The sequence below is a fragment of the Sus scrofa genome, chromosome 8 (assembly GCF_054392235.1).
Source record: "Sus scrofa isolate SSC_HxYL_T2T_F1_AM1 chromosome 8, Sscrofa_HxYL_maternal_Yorkshire_Landrace_v2.0, whole genome shotgun sequence".
Lineage (NCBI taxonomy): Eukaryota > Metazoa > Chordata > Mammalia > Artiodactyla > Suidae > Sus > Sus scrofa.
Window position 1 is genome coordinate 88,583,082 of NC_139390.1, and position 22,266 is coordinate 88,605,347.

General features: G+C 40.0%; 1 protein-coding gene across 6 annotated transcripts in view; it reads left to right on the top strand.

Moving 5' to 3' along the window:
* Positions 1-22,266, top strand: part of SLC10A7 (solute carrier family 10 member 7) — a 240,663-nt gene that overhangs the window by 8,392 nt on the left and 210,005 nt on the right. For 5 of the 6 annotated variants that reach the window (XR_014811826.1, XR_014811827.1, XR_014811828.1 and 2 more), the window contains exons 2-4: positions 1,286-1,368; positions 7,764-7,900; positions 10,965-11,040. Coding sequence is in view for 3 of the 6 variants with exons in the window: in XM_021100285.2 (XP_020955944.1) it covers positions 1,286-1,368; positions 7,764-7,900; positions 10,965-11,040 (296 nt within the window). In the remaining 3 variants the exon portion in view is untranslated. Of the gene's footprint in view, positions 1-1,285; positions 1,369-7,763; positions 7,901-10,964; positions 11,041-11,754; positions 13,692-22,266 lie in introns of those variants that run through there. The other variant, XM_084970655.1, reaches the window with a different exon arrangement.

The following is a 22,266-nucleotide window of genomic DNA, read 5'->3' on the forward strand; positions in this document are numbered from 1 at the left end:
AAGATCTGAATGTGTGCATGAATATAAACTTTGACTTCTGGATTCCTAGGAGAAATAAAATATTATTTTCTAAAGAGAAAGGAATTTCTTCCACTGATTCTTTTTTTGGTGTGGGGAATTTCGATGTTCTATAAGTACTGATACTCTGGCAGATAAAATTAGGACCTGATTTTTTTTTTTTTTTTTTTTTTTTTTTTTTTTTTTTTTTTTTGTCTTTTTGCCATTTCTTGAGCTGCTCCCGTGGCATACGGAGGTTCCCAGGCTAGGGGTCGAATCCGAGCTGTAGCCGCCAGCCTATGCCAGAGCCGCAGCAATGCGTGGGATCTGAGCTGCGTCTGCAACCTACACCACAGCTCATGGCAACGCCGGATCCTTAACCCACTGAGCAAGGCCAGGGATTGAACCCACAACCTCATGGTTCCTAGTTGGATTCGTTAACCACTGTGCCACGAGAGCTAGGACCTGATATTGAAGGATGCTTCTGCTCTCCCCGTGTAAGAGCAGTGTTTGTTTGTTTTGTTTGTTTATTTTTTGGCCACACCCATGGCTTATGGAAGTTCCTGGGCCAGGAATCAAATCCCAGTGAGAGCTATGACCTACACCACAGCTGCAGCAATGCTGGCTCCCTAACCCACTGTGCTGGGCCTTAACCCACTGTGTGGGGCCAGGGATCAAACCCAAGGCCTCGACAGAGACAAGCTGGATCATTAACCCACTGCGCCACATCGGGAACTCCAAGCAGTGTTTACTTTCAGACTTCTGATCTGAGGATACTGTGGTGAACTAGACAGCCATGGTTCTCACCCTCTGGAAAATCCTCAAGGAGTTAGACCGCATCCCAGCAAACACTTAATTCTTGTCAAGACATTAGTCTATTAGAGAGAACATTAGTGTATTGGGGGTGACGTCAAGATTTTTGTTGTTGTTTTGCCTTTTCTAGGGCCACTCCCGTGGCATATGGAGGTTCCCAGGCTAGGGGTCCAATCAGAGCTGTAGCCACCAGCCTACGCCAGAGCCGCAGCAACGCGGGATCCCAGTCGCATCTGCGACCTACACCACAGCTCATGGCAACGCCAGATCCTTAACCCACTGAGCAAGGCCAGGGATCGAACCTGCAACCTCATGGTTCCTAGTCGGATTCGTTAACCACTGAGCCACAACAGGAACTCCAGGGGTGACATCAAGATTTAAAGTATTATTTGTTCTCCTCCAATGGATTCTTCTTTCATATCAAGTTATCCACTGGCACTTCTTACCTAACAGTTACTCATTTCTCTCTCTTTAGGACCACTGAAGCCAGAAATAACTGTCTCCTACATTGCTGTTGCAACAATATTCTTTAACAGTGGACTATCGTTAAATACAGAGGTACTGTCACCTTGAAAATGGGGTCCTTGAAAATCAGGGAGAAAAATTTAATTCGTGCTCACTATTTTGAAATTTCAGATTCTTTTCGTAAAGACGTGTGTATGTACAGTCTGAAAGCTTCACTATCACAAAGAACGTGAACTTCAGCAAAAGACTTGCATTTTCTACCTACATATTATGGACACTGTATAGTTAGTTGGCAGTGTGGAGACTGCAGGGTGTTTTTAAAATAACAGTTGAACTCAAGCATCTACTGTCTCAGATTGTGGTGGCCACTATAGTGGCACCTGCTGTGGTACACTGGAGTTATTGATGTTTAGTTTGGTTTCCAGGATTCATGCCGCTTAAGTGATGCATGTTATGTAAGAATTTTTAACTAAATTTGTGTTTTATCTTTTTTAAAAAAGCTATCTTTGCTAGTATATCTATTAAATATTAATAAATGTTTTAAAAGAAATCCTGAAATTTTTCATACTAAGTTGCAGTCTATCATGGAGACACACAAGTACTGTTATTCTCTGATCTAGGTGTCACTGAACATGGGATTCTTTTAGAATTAAATGAATCCAGACATTTTTTCATCCAAGAGAGGCAGGAATAGAATTTATGATTCTCTTTTGAGCTGTAATAGATGAAAAAAGGGGACAAGACACCTATTTACTTCTTCTTTTTTTCGGCCATGCTTTCAGCATGTGAAAGTTCCCAGGCCAGGGACTGAACATGCACCATAGCAGTGACCTGAGCCACAACAGTGATAAGGTCAGATCCTTAACCACTAGGCCACCAGTAAACCCCCCTATTTGCTTTTGCAAAAATTACATTGAGTTTTTAAAGTTGTCGTTCTAAGGGGCTTATTCCTATGTCTCTAGGGAAATCTGACTATGGAAGGATTTTGGATTTTTTGGGATATGGCTTTAAAGTTCTGTTTCAGCATTATGTCTTGCCTTTATTTATTTTAACTTCATTTTCTTTTAAGTGTGCTTTGAATGAAGACCATATTTAGTTGCCTTCTGTAATCATCCTTGAAGCAACATGGGAAAAGCATGGTTTTACTAAATTTATGTATTCTGTAGTTGTCACGTTGGTATAAATTTTATGAATAGGACATTTTCCATATAGATGGGATTCCTGTGTCATGTCTGAGAAATTTTGCCTGGAGAATTCGACATATTCTCACTAATTACTTAATCTCTTGAAAACTGGTGTGCAACGGGATTTCCCAAATATGTTAAATTCTAGTTTTCGTAGATTATATTAATATGGAACAATTGTAATTGAGAGGACGCAGGCTTTTTCTGTTGACACCTGAGTTCTACTCTTGGTTCTCCAATGTGGGACCCAGTGATACAGAAAGATACTTGCCACCCTGTGGCGCTGGAGTCCCCTTCCTCAGTGGTCTGCCTGCCACCTTGGCTAGTGCTCTTGGTGGGGAGGCTGCCTTACCCAAGTCCTCCACTTGGGACATTGCTCTAACCTTGTCCCCTGGTGGCTACTTAATGGCTACAGCTGTTCTTTATGCCAGGGCAAATTTGGCAAGATCTGATTCTCTGCTTCCTTTGGCTTCTTACTTAATGCTGTTTTGTAAAGCAGCCAACTTCATGGGATGCAGGAGCTGAAGAAGGAAGAATGTTGTATCCGGCAGTGTTTCTCTAAGGACTTAATTCTTCTGTAAGCACCTAGGAAACCCTCAGAGTCCTCCAGCTAATTTGAACCTAATGATGAAATGCCTCCATCTGTACTATATCGTGGTATCTAAGTAGCCATCCAAGCTACTTCTTCCATTAAAGGCTCTTTTCAAACTAATACGACACTAAGTCATTTTCAAGATCCATTTAACTTAAGATGCCCTAGATTGCATCATTGTGTAATGTTAAACCATCTCTAAGCCCTGCTAATTTCCTGGGCAACCAAACAGGTGTAAATTAGAAGGTACCCATCTTCTTGTTATTTGTTTTCTAGTTAATAATTTAAATTAATTTCAACTGGGACTACTATTTTTGTATCCTATTAGGTCCTGGAATAGTGCATTTTTGCACACAGGAGACAAGTAAGTTATGATTAACTTGAATTCATTCCAAAGCATTTACTTTGGTCCCATGCAAGTTTGATTTACAGTGAACATTTCCTGTCATATTACTTAGACCGGGATGTAATGATATGTATTCTAAAATTTGTTCATTTATTAAAATTATGAAGGACTCTTTGTTAATACTTCATGATAAAAGGATTTAATTCAGTTTTATAACTGTTGATTTCTAGTTTGTGAAATACCTGTTGAAATGGTCTCAGAATTTTTTAAAAATTTATTTGTTTTTATTACAGTTGATTTACAGTGTTGTGTTAATTTCTGCTGTACAGTGAAGTGACCCAGGAATACAAAAGAAATTTTGTTGTAGTGAAATGAAATAAGGTCATATTTGAAATATATTTTATATTTTGTCATTTTCAAGCCCACAGTTTCAGAGGATTTGTTACTTAATGGACTGTGACAGGACAGATCTCATTTAAACAAGTACCTACCAGGGGCCTGTGGCTACAGGGCCCTGCACCCTTGTCCCTTGCCCTGGGCCCAGAACAGAAGCAAAGATGAGTGAGAAGTTCAGGACCTGGAAAAGGTCCCCAGTGGGCCAGAGTACACAGGGTTTTTCCTTATTTTCCTAAGCTGATCATTTAAAAAAAAATTCCATCAGCTTAGAAGTAAATACAGCAAATTCCAAACCTGAGGCTTTTGCTGCCCATTTCTAGCTCAGAGCTATGAGTGACTCTCAGAAAGTGAATCCAATAAAGGTCAAATCAGGGTTAGGAGGGAAATTGGTATTTAATGGAAATATTTCTATGTCCCACTCAGAGGCCCTGATTTTAAGTAATTCTTGATGATGTTAGTGAGGCTCTGGTATGTGGAGTATCTGCTTAACGTTATTTTAACGGAATTTGACCTGTATTACATGTGAATGTCGATGTCAAAATGTCAAAGCAGAATCAACTTTTCTCTCTTTAGGTAGGTTTATTCTTATGTATTTTATTCTTTTGGATGCGATGGTAAATGGGATTGTTTCCCTAATTTCTCTTTCTGATCTTTCTTGTTAGTGAATAGAAATGTAGTCGATTTCTATGTATTAACTTTGTATTCTGTGACTTTGCCAAATTCATGGATGAGCTCTAACAGTTTTCTGGTAGAGTCTTTAGAATTCTCTAGGTATAGTATCATGTCATCTGCAAATAGTGATAGTTTTACTTCTTCCTTTCCAATTTGGATTCTTTTATTTCTTTTACTTCTCTGATTGCCATGGCTAGGACTTAATGTTGAAGAGTAGTGGTGAGAGGGGCATCCTTGTCTTGTTCCTGATCTCAGAAGGAATTCTTTCAGCTTTTCACCACTGAGAATGATGTTTGCTGTGGGTTTGTCATATATGGCCTTGATTAGGTTGAGGTGGGTTCCCTCTATGCCCTTGGTTAAATAGAGAGAGACCCTGTACTCCTACCTCCTCATCCACATGGTTTTAACATAGTTTCTAGTAGCTTCTAAACACTCTATTTCTACCTTAAGTTATTCTCCCACTTTTGGACCTGTAAGTTGTTTCTGGATTTTACTGCTATAGATAATGCTGAAACCGTCAATTCTATACACAAATGCTTGTAACCACTTTTTATATCCTTAGGAGAAATGCCTAGATATAAAATTTTGGGGGTCTAAGGATATGAATTGTATTATAGTCCTTGATATGTATTCTGAAGTTGCTTTTAAAAAAAGTTGTACCATTTTGTATTTCTATGAGAAGTGTATGCAAATAAATGCCTTAGTTACCATGTCCTGGCTAATTATTTTATTTTTTGTTTATTTATTTATTTTTTTGCTTTTTAGGGCTGCATCTGTGGCATATGGAGGTTCTCAGGCTAGGGGTCCAATTGGGGCTAAGGGTCCAATCGGAGCTACAGCTGCTGGCCTATGCCACAACCATAGCAATGTGGGATTCTAGCTGCATCTACAACCTACACGACAGCTCATGGCAATGCTGTATCCCCAACCCACTGAGTGAGGCCAGGGATCAAACCTGCAACCCCATGTTGTATGTTCCTAGTCGGATTCGTTTCCTCTATGCCATGACGGAAACACCATCATTTTATTTTAATTTTTAAAAAAATAAAACCCATTAATTTATTTGGTATTTATAGGTGCCACTGAGTATAATTGAGTGAGACTTAGTTTTAATAAATTTTTTTTTTTTTTTTTTGGCTGCACCCTCAGCGTATGGACGTTCCCAGTCCAGGGACTGAATATGAGCTGAAGCTGTGACCTGTGCCACAGTTGTGGCAATGCTGGATCCTTTACCCACTTCACCACAGTGGGAACTCTCTGGTTTCAAGGATTCTTGAAGCTACTGGTGCTCAAGTTTTCTCTGGGGCGAAGCCTCTGATTCAGTGTAAAGATGGCTCCTTTATTTTAGCTTGATCCATGGACGTATTGTGGCTTCTGGTCCGCCCAGTGTTTCCCCGTTGCCCTATACCAGGGTTCCATAGTTGCCAGAGTTTTCATAGATGCCTTTGGGGACATGTTGTGACCAAACTGGGACCATTGTGTGTTATCACACAGGGAGATGAATAGTGGGAGCTGATGAGACAGATCACAGAAGTGGTGACCAGTGAATGAGTCTGTATTAACCTATTGTTTATTACATCATGAACTTTGGCTAATGTCTCTGAGGCTAGTTCATGATTTACTCAAACTAGAAGAGGTGGAGTATACTACAGTGCTGTGTTTATAACCATAAACATAATCTTTGGTATCTTTGTGTTTTAATGACTGCTTGCATGTTTTATATGTTTTCTACTTTCTGAATTTGTTTTATTTCTACCAAGTAACCATATAAATCAAAGAAATTCAACTGTAGGAGTTCCCACTGTGGTGCGATGGGATTGGTGGTGTCTCTGCAGCACTGGGACGCAGGTTTCATTTCTGGCCCAGTACAGTGGGTTAAATTTCTGGGGTTGCCATAACTGGCATAGATTGCAACTGCAGCTCAGGTCTGATCCCTGGCCTGGGAACTCCATATGCCATGGGATGGCTAAAAAAATTTAAAAAAAAGAAAAAAAGAAAAAAAAGAAATTCGACTGTAAATGCTTATTAGTTTGTAACTAGTGAAATCTCAGAGTTTACAGGAGTGTCCTTTTTTTAGCTGTGAGGCTCACAACATGTACTTGGTTTGTCATGTTTCATGCAAATCTTTTCCATCCTGGGGCAGGGGCGTGACATGGCAGAAGCAGTGGGCGTGCATGGAGCATGCCAGAAATGGCTTTGATGCTAAGTTGCACTTTCAACCTCAATTTCTTCATCAGTAAAATAGGAACACTAACACCCTCCTAGTAGGGTGGTTGTAAGGATTAAATGAGATAACATACATAAAGTGGCAAGCTCAGAGCATGGCATAGAGCTGCTATTCTGTCCTTTTTTTTTTTTTTTTTTTTTTTTAATAGCTGCACTGATGGCATGTGGAAGTTCCCCAAGACATGGGTTGAATCATACCTACAGCTGCAGACCTGTGCCACAGTCATGGCAATACTGGATAGAGCCATATCAAGCCACAAACTACACTGCAGATGGCGGCAACACTGGATCCTTAACCCACTGAACAGGCCAGGAATCCAAACTTCGTCCTTACAGAGACAACATTGGGTTCTTAACCCACTGATCCACAATGGGAATGCCTCAGTAAATGTTAATACAGAGATCTAGTAAGTAGATTTTGGGGGAAAAAAGCCCTTTTGAATTGTAGAATATTACCGGGAAAAACATTTTAAAAAATAACTTTGTGTGTAGATTTAATAACATCTTCCAAATTGAGGCCTTCCTAGGTCTGGTATAATGGATAGAGGTTAATTATCATGTTTAATTAAAATGCTAGGTCCTGCTAACATATTTAAATAAGATATTGTTTCAGGGATTAAACATACTTGTTTGTTTACATTGTCAACAATTCTGAACTCTGTACTAGTATAAAGGTAGTTAGCTTAGTCCTGGTCCACAATTTTACAAATTTGTATTGCTAGGGTATACTGTACTTGAAAGAAATTAGAATGTTTCAGAAACTTCATATAAAAATACTTTATAATTATCATGAACAACTTTTTTTCTTCACGTCTGTCTCTTAAGCATGTGCTTATAGGTAAAAATTTTAGCTATGAAATAACTCCAAATTGACGAATAGTAACTAAACTTATGTGATCATTTTGCAATATATGGAAAAGTGTATCATCAAGTTATATATTTAAAACTAATATAATGTTATCTGTCACTTATATCTCAAAAGACACCTAATTCATGTGCTGTTATTGTGGTAGTAGTTTCACTTCAGAATAATTTTCTTACTTTGGCTATTTTGTGTCCTTCATTTTCACAGGAGCTGACCAGTGCTTTGGTGCATATAAAACTGCATCTTTTTATTCAGATCTTTACACTTGCATTCTTCCCAGCAGCAATATGGCTTTTTCTTCAGCTTTTGTCAATCACACCCATCAATGAATGGCTTTTAAAAGGGTATGTTTAAATATTTTGAAGGGTCCACTTTTAATGGGGCATCTTCAGTGACATTATTGTTTCTGGGGCAACTACATAGAAAAGGGCTTATGTGTGATATAAGAAAATCAAAACATTTTTAGCATTATTATTATTATTCTTTAAAATGATAGTGATCAAGGAAGTTCAGTAAAGAATTTTTTTAACAGAATCTGGAAATATACACTCTTGCTTAGTCTTAAGGTTCTAGGAGAGACTATTTTTTGTTGGGAGAAAAATGGAAGACATTAGAGGATGTGTGTGTGTATAATTAGGCTGTCAATTGGGTGCTTTAATTTTTGTGTTCTATATCTTACCAATGTATAGAGATACTAGCTGATTATACTATTTGTGCGTTTTTATTTTGTGTTTTTTGAAATGAATTTTATTGGAGTATAGTTGACTTAGAAAGTTGTGTTAGTTTCAGGTGCACAGCAAAGTAAATCAGTTATACATATATCTGTTCTTCCTCAGATTCTTTTCCCATATAGGTTATTTTGCTCTACTGAGTAGATTACCCTGTGCTATACCGTAGGTCCTTGTTACCTGTCTTAATGTGTTTTTTAAATGTATGGGAAAGAAAAAGATACACAGGGGGACAAATAATTTATTTTTTCACTTGTTCTGTTTTGTGTTTGGTAGGATAATTGAATCAATAATAGATTATTATTAGACTCTTTTCTCCCATTTAAAATGTTACCATGTTTGTTAAAAGGATTAAATGATTTTCTTAATTTAATTTAATTTTTTTTTAGGGCCGCACCTGAGGCATATGGAAGTTCCCAGACTAGGCGTCAAATCAGAGCTGCAGCTGGTGACCTTCGCCACAGCTCACAGCAGTGCCGGATCCTTAACCCACTGAGATAGGCTAGTGATTGAACCCATGTCCTCATGGATACTAGTCGGGTTCGTTAACCACTGAGCCACAATGGGAACTCTAAAAGGATTAAATGATTTTTAAAAAATTGTCTGAAGTTGTTTAAGGCTAACCACATTTGGAGTTCCCTGGTGGCACAGTGGCTTAAAGATCCAGTGCTGTTACTGCTCTGGCTTAGGTTGCAGCTGTAGTGTGAGTTTGATTCCAGGCCCCAGAATTTCCATACGCTGCAAGGGCGGCCGAAATAAATTTCCCTTAGAGAGTTCCCATCGTGGTGCAGCAGAAATGAATCCGACTAGGAACCATGAGGTTGGGGGTTTGATCCCTGGCCTCAATCAGTGGGTTAAGGATCCGGCGTTGCTGTGCGCTGTGGTGTAGGCTGGCAGCTGTAACTCCAGGGATCGAACCTCCAACCTCATGGTTCCTGGTTGGATTCATTTCTGCTGTGCCATAATGGGAACTCCAGAATGTATTTTCTGTATGAATGCTGAGTAATGTTTTTTATCCTTAGTACTTAGATTTACTGCTTATAATTTCATTTCCTTGTAATACAATGTATTTTCTCTTCTAAACTAAGAATAGACTTCTTTTCATGATCTGGGGAGTAAACACATATTTTAATAAAAACCAAATTTACAGGAGTTCCTGTTGTGGCTCACTGGTTAACCAATCCAACTAGGAACCATGAAGTTGTGGGTTTGGTCCCTGGCCTTGCTCAGTGGGTTAAGGATCCGGCATTGCTGTGAGCTGTGGTGTAGGTTGCAGATGAGGCTCGGATCCTGCATTGCTGTGGCTCTGGCGTAGGCTGGCGGCTGCAGCTCCAATTGGACCCCTAGCCTGGGAATCTCCATATGCCGCGGGTGCGGCCCTAAAAAGACAAAAAGACAAAAATAAAAAAAAATTATAAAAATAAAAACTAAATTTAGAATAGACATTAGAATTTACTACAGGGTCTGAATCTAAGAGTTGGTTAGTATGGTTGTGTAACACTTATTTTTATAATGATATTACAACATGAAAATGTCTTTTATGAGATGAAAGTTTGAGAATTGCTGTTTGTAGAAAGGAATCAGCAAATGTAAGCTTATATTTTGTTAAATACTTTTGAGCTTTGAAAGAGGTTTTAAAGTTTTATTTTTGCCAAATGCTTTCCTATAGGAGTTTCCATTGTGGCTCAGCAGGTTACGACCCTGAGTAGCATCCATGAGGATGTGGGTTCAATCCCTGGCCTCGCTCAGTGGGTTAAGGACTGAGAAAAAAAAAAAAAAAAAGGGCAACTTTCCTATACAAAAATATAGGACAGGAAACTATATCCAGTCCAATCTCTTGGGATAGAACATGATGGGAGATAATATAAGAAAGAGAATGTAGGAGTTCCCGTCGTGGCGCAGTGGTTAACGAATCTGACTAGGAACCATGAGGTTGTGGGTTCAATCCCTGGCCTTGCTTAGTGGGTTAAGGATCCGGCGTTGCTGTGATCTGTGGTGGCGTTGCTGTGATCTGTGGTGTAGGTGTAGGTTGCAGACGTGGCTCGGATCCCACGTTGCTGTGGCTCTGACGTAGGCCAGCAGCTATGGCTCCAATTGGACCCCTAGCCTGGGAACCTCCATATGCCACGGGACTGGCCCAAGAAATGGCAAAAAGACAAAAAACAGAAAAAAACAACAACAACAAAAAAGAGAATGTATATATATGTATGATTGGGTCACTTTGCTGTACAGCAGAAATTGGCACAATATTGTAGATTAAAAAAAAAGGCATAAAAGAAAAATTTAAAAATATGTAAGAAAAGATACCTGAAAATAACTAAGATTATATATATTTACCCTATGATTAACCATTTGGTTATCTTTCAGTGAGTACACTCACCATAAATTGACTGTTTTTTGAATAGTTTAAGAGCTTACATAATTTAAAAAATGAAATCACTCAAGTCCATTGAATGGAGCGAGAGCTTCCCTATGTGTTTGAAGCATTTACGAAGCTATGTTGCCTCACAGAGAATTGTCTAAACTCAACAGGGCTTGTGCATCAATAAACATTCCCATATTTTCATTTACTCAGCTCTGCTATTTGAGAATTGAATGTAGTGAAAATTGTGTGTGTGTGTGTGTGTGTGTGTGTGTATAAAAAACCCTATTTAAAATTTCTTTTTCTTTCCTTTTTCAGTTTGCAGACAGTAGGTTGCATGCCTCCCCCTGTGTCTTCTGCAGTGATTTTAACCAAGGCAGTTGGTGGAAATGAGGTGAGTCATGGACCTAATTTTGCTTACACATAAGTGAGTGCTATGCTTTTATTTTATATTTTATTTTATTTTGGGACCACGGAGTCATGTCCCAGAAAATGCATAACCATAGCAAGCTTATGAAAGAAGCGGGTGAATTCATGTATTAGGATGATGCTAAGATTGACAATGATGAGTGGAATTCAGCATTTCAAAAAGAAGAGCAAGGGAAATGCATGAAATAGAGATGGTGATTTTTCTACTTCAGTGGGAAATTAGGAGACAGAGGACAAGGAATCCAAGGCAAGGGACTTTTACTTGTAAGACTCACAACCTGAGGACACTTGCTTTGGCCATTTCTTAGTTCTTAAAAAAAATTGTAGCAAACTAAATTCATGGAAAAAGGGTCAATATAAGTGAAGATGATATGAAAAAGGAGAAATGAGGCCAAGTTTCTAAGATGAGTTCAAAGAAATTGTCCAGCTGCTAGGGAGCTGTGGCAAGAGTACTGGTATAGTGGGAGAGAGAGCAGTTGCCCATTTCAGGAACTCCTTATAGGTGGTTCTTCTTGGCTGAAAGGCCCTACGACCTTGTACTGAAGGACTCTGCTCTGTAATAGCTTCTTCCCCTTTTCCACTAATATTTTGTCATTCAGAAAAGAACACTATTGAATGAGGGAGGATAGGGGACTTTGCTTTCTTTGCATCTGCCTTTATCTTCATTCACTTTATTCAGCCACACCTGCAGCATGTGGAAGTTCCCAGACCAGGGGTCCAATCGGAGCTGCAGCTGCCGGCCTACACCACAACCACAGCAAGGAGGGATCCTAGCCTCACCTGTGACCTACGCTGGATCCTTAACCACTTGATTGAGGCCAGGGATCAAACCTGTATCCTCATGAAGACTATGTTGGGTTGTTAACCCAATGAGCCACAGGAACTCCCAATAGGTGGCTGTTGTGGTGCCTTTTAGCCAAGGAAGAATCACCAATAAATATGTTATCTATAAATAGTTTCTGGAGTGGACCATATTTATCAATATGTAAACACTCTTCTTTTGCCACTGGTATATGCTTAACTTTTTAAGAAATTGCCAAAGTATTTTTCCAAAGTGGTTGTATCATTCTCCATTTTAAATAGCCGTATAAGAGAATTCTAGTGTTCCACATCTCATCAGCACTTGGTATTGAATATTGTCATTCATTATAATTTTAGCCGTTCTAATGTGTGTGGTGGTGTCTCATTGTGGCTTGAATTTAATTTGCATTTCCTAGTGACTAATCACGGTGAGCATGCTTATCTGTTCACTTGCTTATTTGCTTCCCATGGCTTTTTAGGGGAAATGTCTATTAAAATTATGCTTTTAAAAAGATTTTCTTATTGCTGAGCTCTAAGAGTTTTATATATTCTGGATACAAGTCCTTCAACATGCATACACTCTGTAAATATTTTCTCCCAGTCTGTGGTTTGTCTTCATTTTCCTACTAGTGTCTTTTGAAGAGCAGGATTGTAGTGGAGGAAGTAAAAGGTGGTTGGATTCTGTATGTATTTTTGAAGGTGCAGGATATGATGATAAATTGGATATGGGTATGAGAGAAAGAAAGGGGTCAAGAATGACTGTAAGGTTTTTGACTGAACTGCTGAAAGCATGGAGTTTGCTGAAACTGAGAAGAGTACTGTGTGAGAGTAGTTTGGGGGGGTATTTAGTCTGAGTAGGCAAGCCTATCCTATGATGACTAAGCACTCTCAAATCTCAGTGGCTTGTTTAGCATGTGGGTTTATTTCTTGCTAATGGTGCCTGTCCCATGTGGGTCAGTGGGGAGGTCTTTGCCAACATCAAGGAACCTAGCTGGTGGGGGCTCCATATACCATCCATCCGGATGGAACACAGAGCATTTTCAGTTGCCATAGCAGGGAAAGAGAGAGACTGGAGAATCACAAGTGGGCTTTTCACTGTCCAGGCTGGAAGTGATACATGGCACTTCTGCTCACATCAATTGGCCAGAACAAGTCATGTGGCCTTACTGTTGTCATTCCTGTGCCTTGAAGGAGACAGAAACTGAATATTTGTCATGTCAGCTATATGGTAAAGATCAAGATCTTGCTTTGTTTTGTTTTAAATTTTATGGCTACACCATGGTATATGGAAGTCCCTGGGCCAGGGATTGAATCTGAGCCACAGTTGCCACCTATGCCACAGCTGTGGTAATGCCAGATCCTTTAACCCACTGCCCCAGGCCAGGGATCCAACCTAAACCTCCGCAGGGACCAGAACTGGGCAGTTGGATTCTTCTTCTTCTTCTTCTTTTTTTTTGTCTTTTTAGGGCTGTACCTGAGGCTTATGGAAGTTCTCAGGCTAGGGGCTGAATCGGAGCTGTAGCTGTAGCTGTCAGCCTAAGCCACAGCCATAGCCAAAGCCAGATCTGAGTCACGTCTGCAACCTACCCCATAGCTCACGGCAATGCCAGATCCTTAACCCACTGAACAGGGCCAGGGATTGAACCGTCGTCCTCATGGATACTAGGTTAGTTGGTTTGAGATGAGAGGAGAAGATGTGGAATGGTCATGTGCTGAGCCATGACGAGAACTCCTGCTGTTGGATTCTTAACCCACTGTACCATGTTTGGGTTTTTTTTTTTTTTAATGTGTTAAGATGCCTATTACATATCCAAATAGAAATATCAGTGAGCAATTAGAGATACAAGGTTTGAGAGTTCAGAGAGTGGCCTAAACCTGGAGACATAAATCAGGGAGCCATCAGTGAATAAATGGTATTTAAAGCCAAGATTGAGGGATTCCTTAGGGAGAGGGCACAGAAGACAAGAAGAGGTTCAAGGACCAAGCCTTAGGACCCTCCAGCGATAAGACGTCAAGACAATGAGGAGTTCAGTGTCTCCATCTATAAAGAGGGAGTAATAACAATACTGACCTTTTGTGTGTGAGTTCGTTTTAAGAGAGGACACCTCAAGAGCTAAGCTGGGCTGCAGGTTGCCGTTGGTGTACAGAGCTGAGAATGATTGAAAAATCCTGCTTTGTATCCAGTTGGCACTACCCCTTTTCCACGCACTGTGAATGAATCCAAGAAATTCAACAGGTACAAGCAATCACTGGAAAGCTATTTGTCGTGATTGGAAAACACTCAAAGAAGTGGGGCACTTCATAGATGATTTAATATTTTAGAGGTCGCACCCGTGAATGAGTAACAAGCTCAGGGTGTCCGAGTGTGCCGACTTCCACAGCAAGGTTTTACTCAAAGTTTACAGTTTGTTTAAATGAAAAGAGCAGTATAATACGCCTTAAACCTTTCTTGGAAATTTGTGGCTTCTTTTAATAAACTTCATAAAAGACACTTTTAAACATTAAAAAAAAAAAAAGACAATGAGGAGTGATCAGCAAAGGCAGCAGAGAAGCATAGTAGTAGGACTGAAGGAAAAACAAGAGAGCATGATATCCTGAAAGCCAGGTGAAGAAGGGGGTTTGAAAGGAGGAGGGGAAGTTCCCTGGTGGTCTGGTGGTTAGTACGGGGTCCTTTCACCATTGTGGCCTGGGTTCAATCCGTGACCTGGGAACTGAGATCTCACATCAATCTGCTGCATCCCGAGGCCAAAAAAAAAAATACAAAGGTTGTGACAAGCAGTGTCAGATTCTGCTGATTGAGTTGCTGTACGATGAATTCTGAGATTTGGCATTGAATTAAACTATGCAGAGGTTCCTAATATCCTTGACCAGAGTGGTTTTGGTGGAGCATAGGAGCAAAAGCTTGTTAAGAGTGGGCTCAAGGAAATCAGGAAGAGAAGAAACAGAGACAAGAGGCATAAACCACTGTTAGGAGGTCCTGTGTGATAAAGGGGAATAGGGAAACAATAGAAAAAAATATATATACATATCTCTTTCTATATTTTATGATATATAATATTCATGTATAAAATATATACATATACACATATATTTTTCCTATTCCATTTCTCTATTCCCCAATATCATATATATATACACACATGTATATGTATGTTAGTGGTTAATATATATAGTATTAATAATATATATAGTGTTAGTAGGTGTGTGTGTGTGTGTGTGTGTGTGTGTGTGTGTGTATATATATATATATATATATTTGGGCTGTAGCATGCAGCAGCTTGATGTGGGACCTCAGTTCCCAGACCAGGGATGACACCTGGGCCACAGCAATGAAAGCGACAAATCCTAATCACTAGGCCACCAGGGAACTCCCCTACGGGGCTGTATTTAGAGAGGGATGTGGGATCAAGATTTTTTTGAATGCAGGAAGGACAGAATGTTTCTATCATGATCGAAATCATCCAGTAGAGAGCGAGCTGTGGATATCAGGGAGCGAGCTGGAGCAATTTATTTGATCCGGGGGAAGAGAGTGGTTTCAGGTTGTGTGAACTTCAGTAGGAGCCTGGACCCTTTATTCACAACAACAGGAGGGAAGGCAGAGTGTGTGACTCTAGATCTTCATCGATGGGGAGAAGGGCCACACTGGGGAGTTTTTTTCAGATGCTTTTATTTTTGCTCAACAGCTGAGAGTGACGATGAGGTAAGTGCTATTAGTGTTTGAGATGAGAGGAGAAGATGTGGAATTGGCATCTGGTTGAGAAGGGTGAGTCAGCTGGAGAAAATGGTGGCCTGGCCAGGCAGCACCAAGGACCCAGCTGAGAGCCAGCTGTGTATTTAAAGTGAAGCCTCGCGTCATCATTTTCTCTCAGTCTCAGTGTAGGAGTGCAGTCTGCAGATAGTGGATTTAACCAGCACTTCATTATGCCCAGTAATTCTTTCAGTTGCCACATAATTAGTAAGATGGAGAAGTTATTGGGGTCTTGGATTGGTGCCTGTTATGATTATCTTTCTGTTGCCTTGAAAGTGTTTGAAGAGAAGGTCTCCTTTGCTACATCTGAGACTAGTGTTAATTGGTTGAAAGGTGCCATTTATCTCTTTTCTTTCTAATGTGATTCCCTTAAAACTCTTTTTGTTCTCAGTTGACTTTTGGCAGAAGTTCAAAGGTCGCTCATTTTTTGGCATTGCCATAGAGCATTTGAAAGTGTATCCACATGTTCATTCTCCAGCAGGTATTTAAAGTTTTTACATTAATGGCACATGTTAATAATGTTGAATTTGTGAACATCTCCTTTGTTTTCTAACACTGTTGGTGTAGTTCCTTAAACGTTTACATTGTAGAACTTCATGATTATCAAAGCATTTTTTTAGTCTCTTAAACCTTGAAAAATTGAGCTTTAGAAATGAAGCTTGCAGAGTCCAGGTTGGTCATCCCTTCTGATATGAAATGAATAGACTATTTTATATTTATGCCAAATTATGAGATTATCTTCAGGTAAAGGCATTAGATAATTTTAAGTTTCAAGTTTTTCTAAAATAATGTTTTAAGGTAACTGAATATAAGCTTTTGTTGAAGGGAACATAAGGGAAGATTAATCTTTTATATCATATATTGGAAGCAAATCTAATCTAAGGATAGAAAGTGAATTTTTGGATGCATATAAATGAAAAGATCCAAAAGCTGAGTCCAGTGTCAGATACCATTAGATAAAGGTTTCGACTCTATTTCGCTGTAACTCTCTGCTCTGTGTTGCACCCAGTGGCTGTATATCCACATGGGTTTCAGCATGGGGAAAGGGGCAGAGAAAGTTTCTGGGCATCATTTCTATGTTGCACTGTCCCTTCTAACTGACTGTTCTTTGTAGTGTTTCTAACACGTAGGAAAACTTTTTTCCTTTCAGATTTTGTGTTATTACACTTCTCAACATTGAGTTTATGCTCTCATATACTTGGAAATACATCTTTAATAGCTGTAGTATTAAAGATACTCATGTTTAGTATGTGCTCTCATGTATTAAGGTGTGTGATTGTGTAACATGTTTGTGTTTCATGATTTTGGGGGACATATGCAGATATAATAGTGTCATTTGAAATGATTCTCTTAATTTTATTTTGTGAAGTTCTTACATAACCTAGGAATTTTTTTTTTTCTGTTACTTACATTCCTCCCATTATGAATGCTTTTCCCATAAACTATTGGTTACAGAAAGGTTTTGTCATGGGTTGAAATGTGTTGAATCCCTTAAACGCATACCTTGTACTTTGGCAAGAATAGCCTTGTTACTTTTTGTTAAAGTAAAATACACGTTCTGTTTTAATAACTTGGGTTGCTTTTTTTCAGTGAGCCAACTAGAATTTATAATCATTTTTAGCAGCAGAATCAATGTACGTGCATAGCAGTGCACATACACGGAAATGCCAGCGTATCCTTTAGGGATTAAAATGAGACTGTTTAAGGGTGGAGCTGACTGACAGTTTTATTTCGTTGCTTTTAAATTTTAAACTACTGTCATTTAAATATTGGAAACATGGTTATGATCTTTTTTGTAATTGTTATTTATTCATTTCAGTGTTTTAAAGGCAACGACAACTATAGGATTGTAGTGTGTGCTGTTGACACAGTCTGATTGGTGGTGACGCTTATGTGTGGTGGGTGGTGTGTGTGTGTGCACATGTACACACTAAGTTGTAGTTCCTTTTTTGAATAGTAGATAAAGTGATGACTTGGTGAATCCTATTTGCCTTGCCAAATCTAAAAAACAAGATAGATCAAACTGTTTTCTCTCTTGACTTGGGAGACATAGGATAAACACATATTGTTTGCTTAAAGCTGTACATTTCTGTTCCAAAGGCAAAGTTCTGTGGTAAAAATCATGATTTTTTTTTTTTCCCCAAAAGTCTTAACCTATGTTTCAAACCTTATGGGACTTGCTTAGAGACCATTGTATTTACTTATTTATTTATTTATTTTGTCTTTTCTAGGGCTGCACCTGCAGCATGTGGAGGTTCCCAGGCTAGGGGTCTGATTGGAGCTGTAGCCCCCGGCCTATACCAGAGCCACAGCGACGCAGAATCCGACCCGCATCTGTGACCACAGCTCATGGTAACGCCGAATCCTTAACCCACTGAGCAAGGCCAGGGATTGAACCCGAAACCTCATGGCTCCTAGTTGGATTTGTTAACTACTGAGCCAGGACAGGAACTCCTAGAGAACCATTGTATTTAAACTCAAGTAACCACAGGGATTTCTTTTATCAAAGAAGTTTCTTTCTGTCTTTTTTTTTTTTTTTGGCTGCACCTGCTGTATGGGAACTTCTCAGGTAGGGATCAAACCCATGCCACAGCAGTAACCTGAGCCTCTGCAGTGACAACACCAGATTCTTAACCCACTGTGCCACCAGGGAACTCCAAGAAGTTTCTTTTTTAAAAAACTGGAAAACGAGTTCCCGTCGTGGCTCAGTGGTTAACGAATCCGACTAGGAAGCATGAGGTTGCGGGTTCGATCCCTGGCCTTGCTTAGTGGGTTAACGATTGGGCGTTGCCGTGAGCTGTGCTGTGAGTCGCAGCCGCGGCTGGGATCCCGAGTTGCTGTGGTTCTGGCGTAGGCCAGTGGCTACAGCTCCAATTCGACCCCTAGCCTGGGAACCTCCATATGCTGCAGGAGCGGCCCAAGAAAAGGCAAAAAGACAAAAAACAAAAAAACAAAAAACAAACAAAAAAACACCTGGAAAATGATTTCTCTAAATTTAGAGGGAAAGTATTAAATGGTTTTCATGTTGTTGTTAGATATATCATTTGTTACTTATGCTGTTGCTTAATGAAAAAGCAAGAAAGGTAGGGTTATTTCAGTATTTCTTTTTTTGCAAGCCGAGACAGTGGAGGATTCAGCTAAAACCTATTCCTCGGAATGTGAACATGAGGTCTTACTTCCCAAGGAAAGTTGCAGAGCTATATCTTTGTAAAATTTTAAGAGTCTGGGCAGTAAACCAAGAAGGAGAGAAATGTGATTAAGGATTCCTAGCTTCAAACATCTGTAGGAAAAGAAGAAAAAGAAAAGAAAAGCACTGAGAATTATGAGAGAAAAATCAGAGCAAGTTAGGAAGGAGTTTCCAGTCATGACTGAGAGTAATGTTTTATGCTAAACACTATGTTCTCTGTGTTTAAGGCTAAGCCCGATCATTTGAACCATGAAAATAAGGCACCCTCACCACTAATAGTAGTGTACTGATTACAGGCATGTTATTTATGTGTTGATTTATTTATTTATTTATTTTGTTTTTCAAAGTGAATCCTGTAGATCACCCATATCTGCATAACCTGGGCGATTAGAGAAAAAAAAAAAAAATCCTTTGTTTCCACTTTAGACCTATTCAATTAGCATGTGTGGTGGATGAACCTCAGGCTTTTCCTTCTTTAAATGATTTTTATTTTTTCCATTATAGCTGGTTTATAGTGTTCTGTCAATTTTCTACTGTACAGCAACGTGACTCAGTCACACATACATGTATACATTCTTTTTCTCACATTATCCTCCATCATGCTCCGTCATAAGTGACTAGATATAGTTCCCAGTGCTATACAGCAGGATCTCATTGCTTATCCACTCCAAAGCAATAGTTTGCATCTATTAAGCCCAGATTCCCAGTCCATCCCACTCCTTCCCTTTCCCCCTTGGCAACCACAAGTTGGATTCTCCTTCTTTAAAAAATTCTGAAATATCATGTCTACAAAAGGTGCGGGAAACACGTATGTACAGTTAAGAGCATCATAATAAACACCACTGTGCCCACTATCCAGCTTTAGAATGGGAGAGTCCACAGCAGTTGACTTTATGAGGACACTGCCTTCTACCATGGGGGTTAAAAAAGGAGAGTAAGATCTGGGGCCTGCCTTCAAGAAGCCTACATGTAGTGTGATATTACACTATTCCAAACCTCTTTTTCGTATTATAAAGCTCACAAAAATAGTCAAGACAAAGTAGAATGGCTTTCTATTCGTCCATATCATTAAGATCATTGTTTTCCTTTTTTAATGTAGAAATAAGCAAAATGTTGCCCAACTGAGTTCAGCCTCATTCAGCTATGTGGGACAGCCAGGAGTTCAGTTTGGGGATTGGACCATGTTTTCTTCCCTTAGGCATTAGGCTGTCCCCTGGCCCAGTCCAGAGTTAAGATGGTGTGCTTCCTTTACTGTAAATATATTTAGCTGATATTTTAGTTAACCGGCTGAAGGATTTTTTTCTTTTTATGGCCGCACCTGCGGCATATGGAAGTTCCCATTCGAGGGGTCGAATCAGAGCTGCAGCTGTCAGTCTACACCACAGCCACAGCAACGCCAGATCCAAGCTAGGTTAGCTACCTACACTACATACAGCTTGTGGCATCTCCAGATCCTTAATCCACCAAGTGAGGCCAGTGATTGAACCTGAATCGTCATGGATACTAGTGGGATTTATAACCTGCTGAGCCACACCTGGAACTCCCAAGGCTGAAGGATTTTAGAACCCTTGGATTATCACACAGAATTCTGAACACGTCTTATTTTATTTTTAAAGATTTAAAAATTTTTTCTTTTTTGGCTGCTTCATGGCATATGGAGTTCATGGGGGTTGGGATCAGATGCAGCTGCAGCTGCAACCTATGCTTTAGCTTTGGCAACGCAGGATCCTTTAACCCACTGGCAAGGGATCAGACCTGCCCCTCGGCGCAGCAGAGACGCCGCCAAATACATTTTAAAGAAAAATTTTGATAGTTTTGATTTCAGGTATAGTAGAAAGGTGACAGGTTAAAAGTGTGTGTGTCTGTGTGTGCATGTGTGCTTAATTTCATCAATGGGGTTACCGTTCTAATCTCTTCAAAGAAGACTTAAGAATGTCTCCTGAGCAAAGAAAATTATTACATGTGGTGAACTCTTTAAGTCATTGACGGAGGTCATGGCAGTCTGAATGTATTTAAAAAAGGCTTTCTGTCTGCTTGGAAAGCAAATGAAGCCCTCATTACGAACTTTAAAATTATAGCTACGAGAAGATTTTTGCTAGAGGTGAAAGATCAAGATCATCGCAGCCCAAATGGAGACAGAAAGTTCAATTTCTGGCTGATCAGCAAGGCATGAAACATTTCAGGGCTATTTTGCATTATCAGTGGGGAGTTGATCTTGCCAGTCCAATGCATGAAGATAAGATTCACTGAAACATTTATAAAGGCATTTAGAGTAGATCTGGTAGGCAGAGAGAAGACTTGAAGGGAGAAGGAAATCTGACCTGTCAGTCATTGGCTGGACTTGGCTTTTCTGTGCCTCACCTTTCTCTTCTGTTGAATGGGGTTGGTCACTGTTTTTGCTTGCAGGAGGAATGTAATGAGAGCAATCTTGTATAGCCCGAAAAAAGGCTGTCAGTGTTGAGATTCTCTTGCAAGCTGGCCCTTCTACCCTCCAGCCTCCTGTGCTCTCTGTGAAATGATAACAGTTTTCCCTCTTTGACGGGATGAAGAACAGAAGTCGTAGCAGCAAGAATCCCATGTCCTTCTTCGCCTTCCTTTTCTACCTTTTAACTTTAGTCTCATCTTTGCAGTTGGGTTAGCATTTGTAGGAGCCCTAGAAAGAGTTGACTGCGTTTGTTTGAAGCTGCTATAAAGCTGGCTTGAAACATACCTAGATTTCCCAAGACTTTTGTGTGTTAATTTAGAATTCTCTTATTTAACTACTTAATGCCTCTCAAATTATCCTTCCTCCCTCCCTCCTTTCTTCTCTCTTTTCTTTTCTTTCTTTTGCCATACCTATGGCATGTGGAAGTTCCTAGGCCAGGAATTGAATCTGAGCTACAGCTGCGACCTATGCTGATCCTTAACCCAAAGAGTCCTCTCAGTGGTTGGCAGTGACTTCTGTTCACCAAATCCGGTGGCCAATTCCTCCATGACCTAACTGTAGCTTGTGACACCATGCTACTTGCCTCCAACTTCCTTTTGCTTCCCTAGCACTCTTCTCTCCTAATGCTGTTCCTATATTTCTCATCATCAGTCCTTTTCTGCTTGTCTGGTTCCTTTCCCATCTGAATGGGAGTGTCTTCTAGGGATATGGTCTTGACACACCTTGTTTAGCATCACTAGATTCCTGTTTCTGAGTCATCTCCCTTCCTTCCTTCGTCTCTTCCTCCCTCTCTCGCTTCCTTTCTTTTCTGCCATGTGCATATGGAAGTTCCCAGGCCAGGTATCGAACCTCCATCACATCAATGACAATGCTGGATCCTTAACTACTAGGCCACCAAGAACTCCTGGACTCCTTCCATTTTTATTTTTTGTCTTTTTAGGGCCATACCCGGGGTATATGGTGGTTCCCAGGCTAGGGGTTAAATCGGAGGTGTAGCTGCTGGCCTATACCACAGCTTGCAGCAACACCG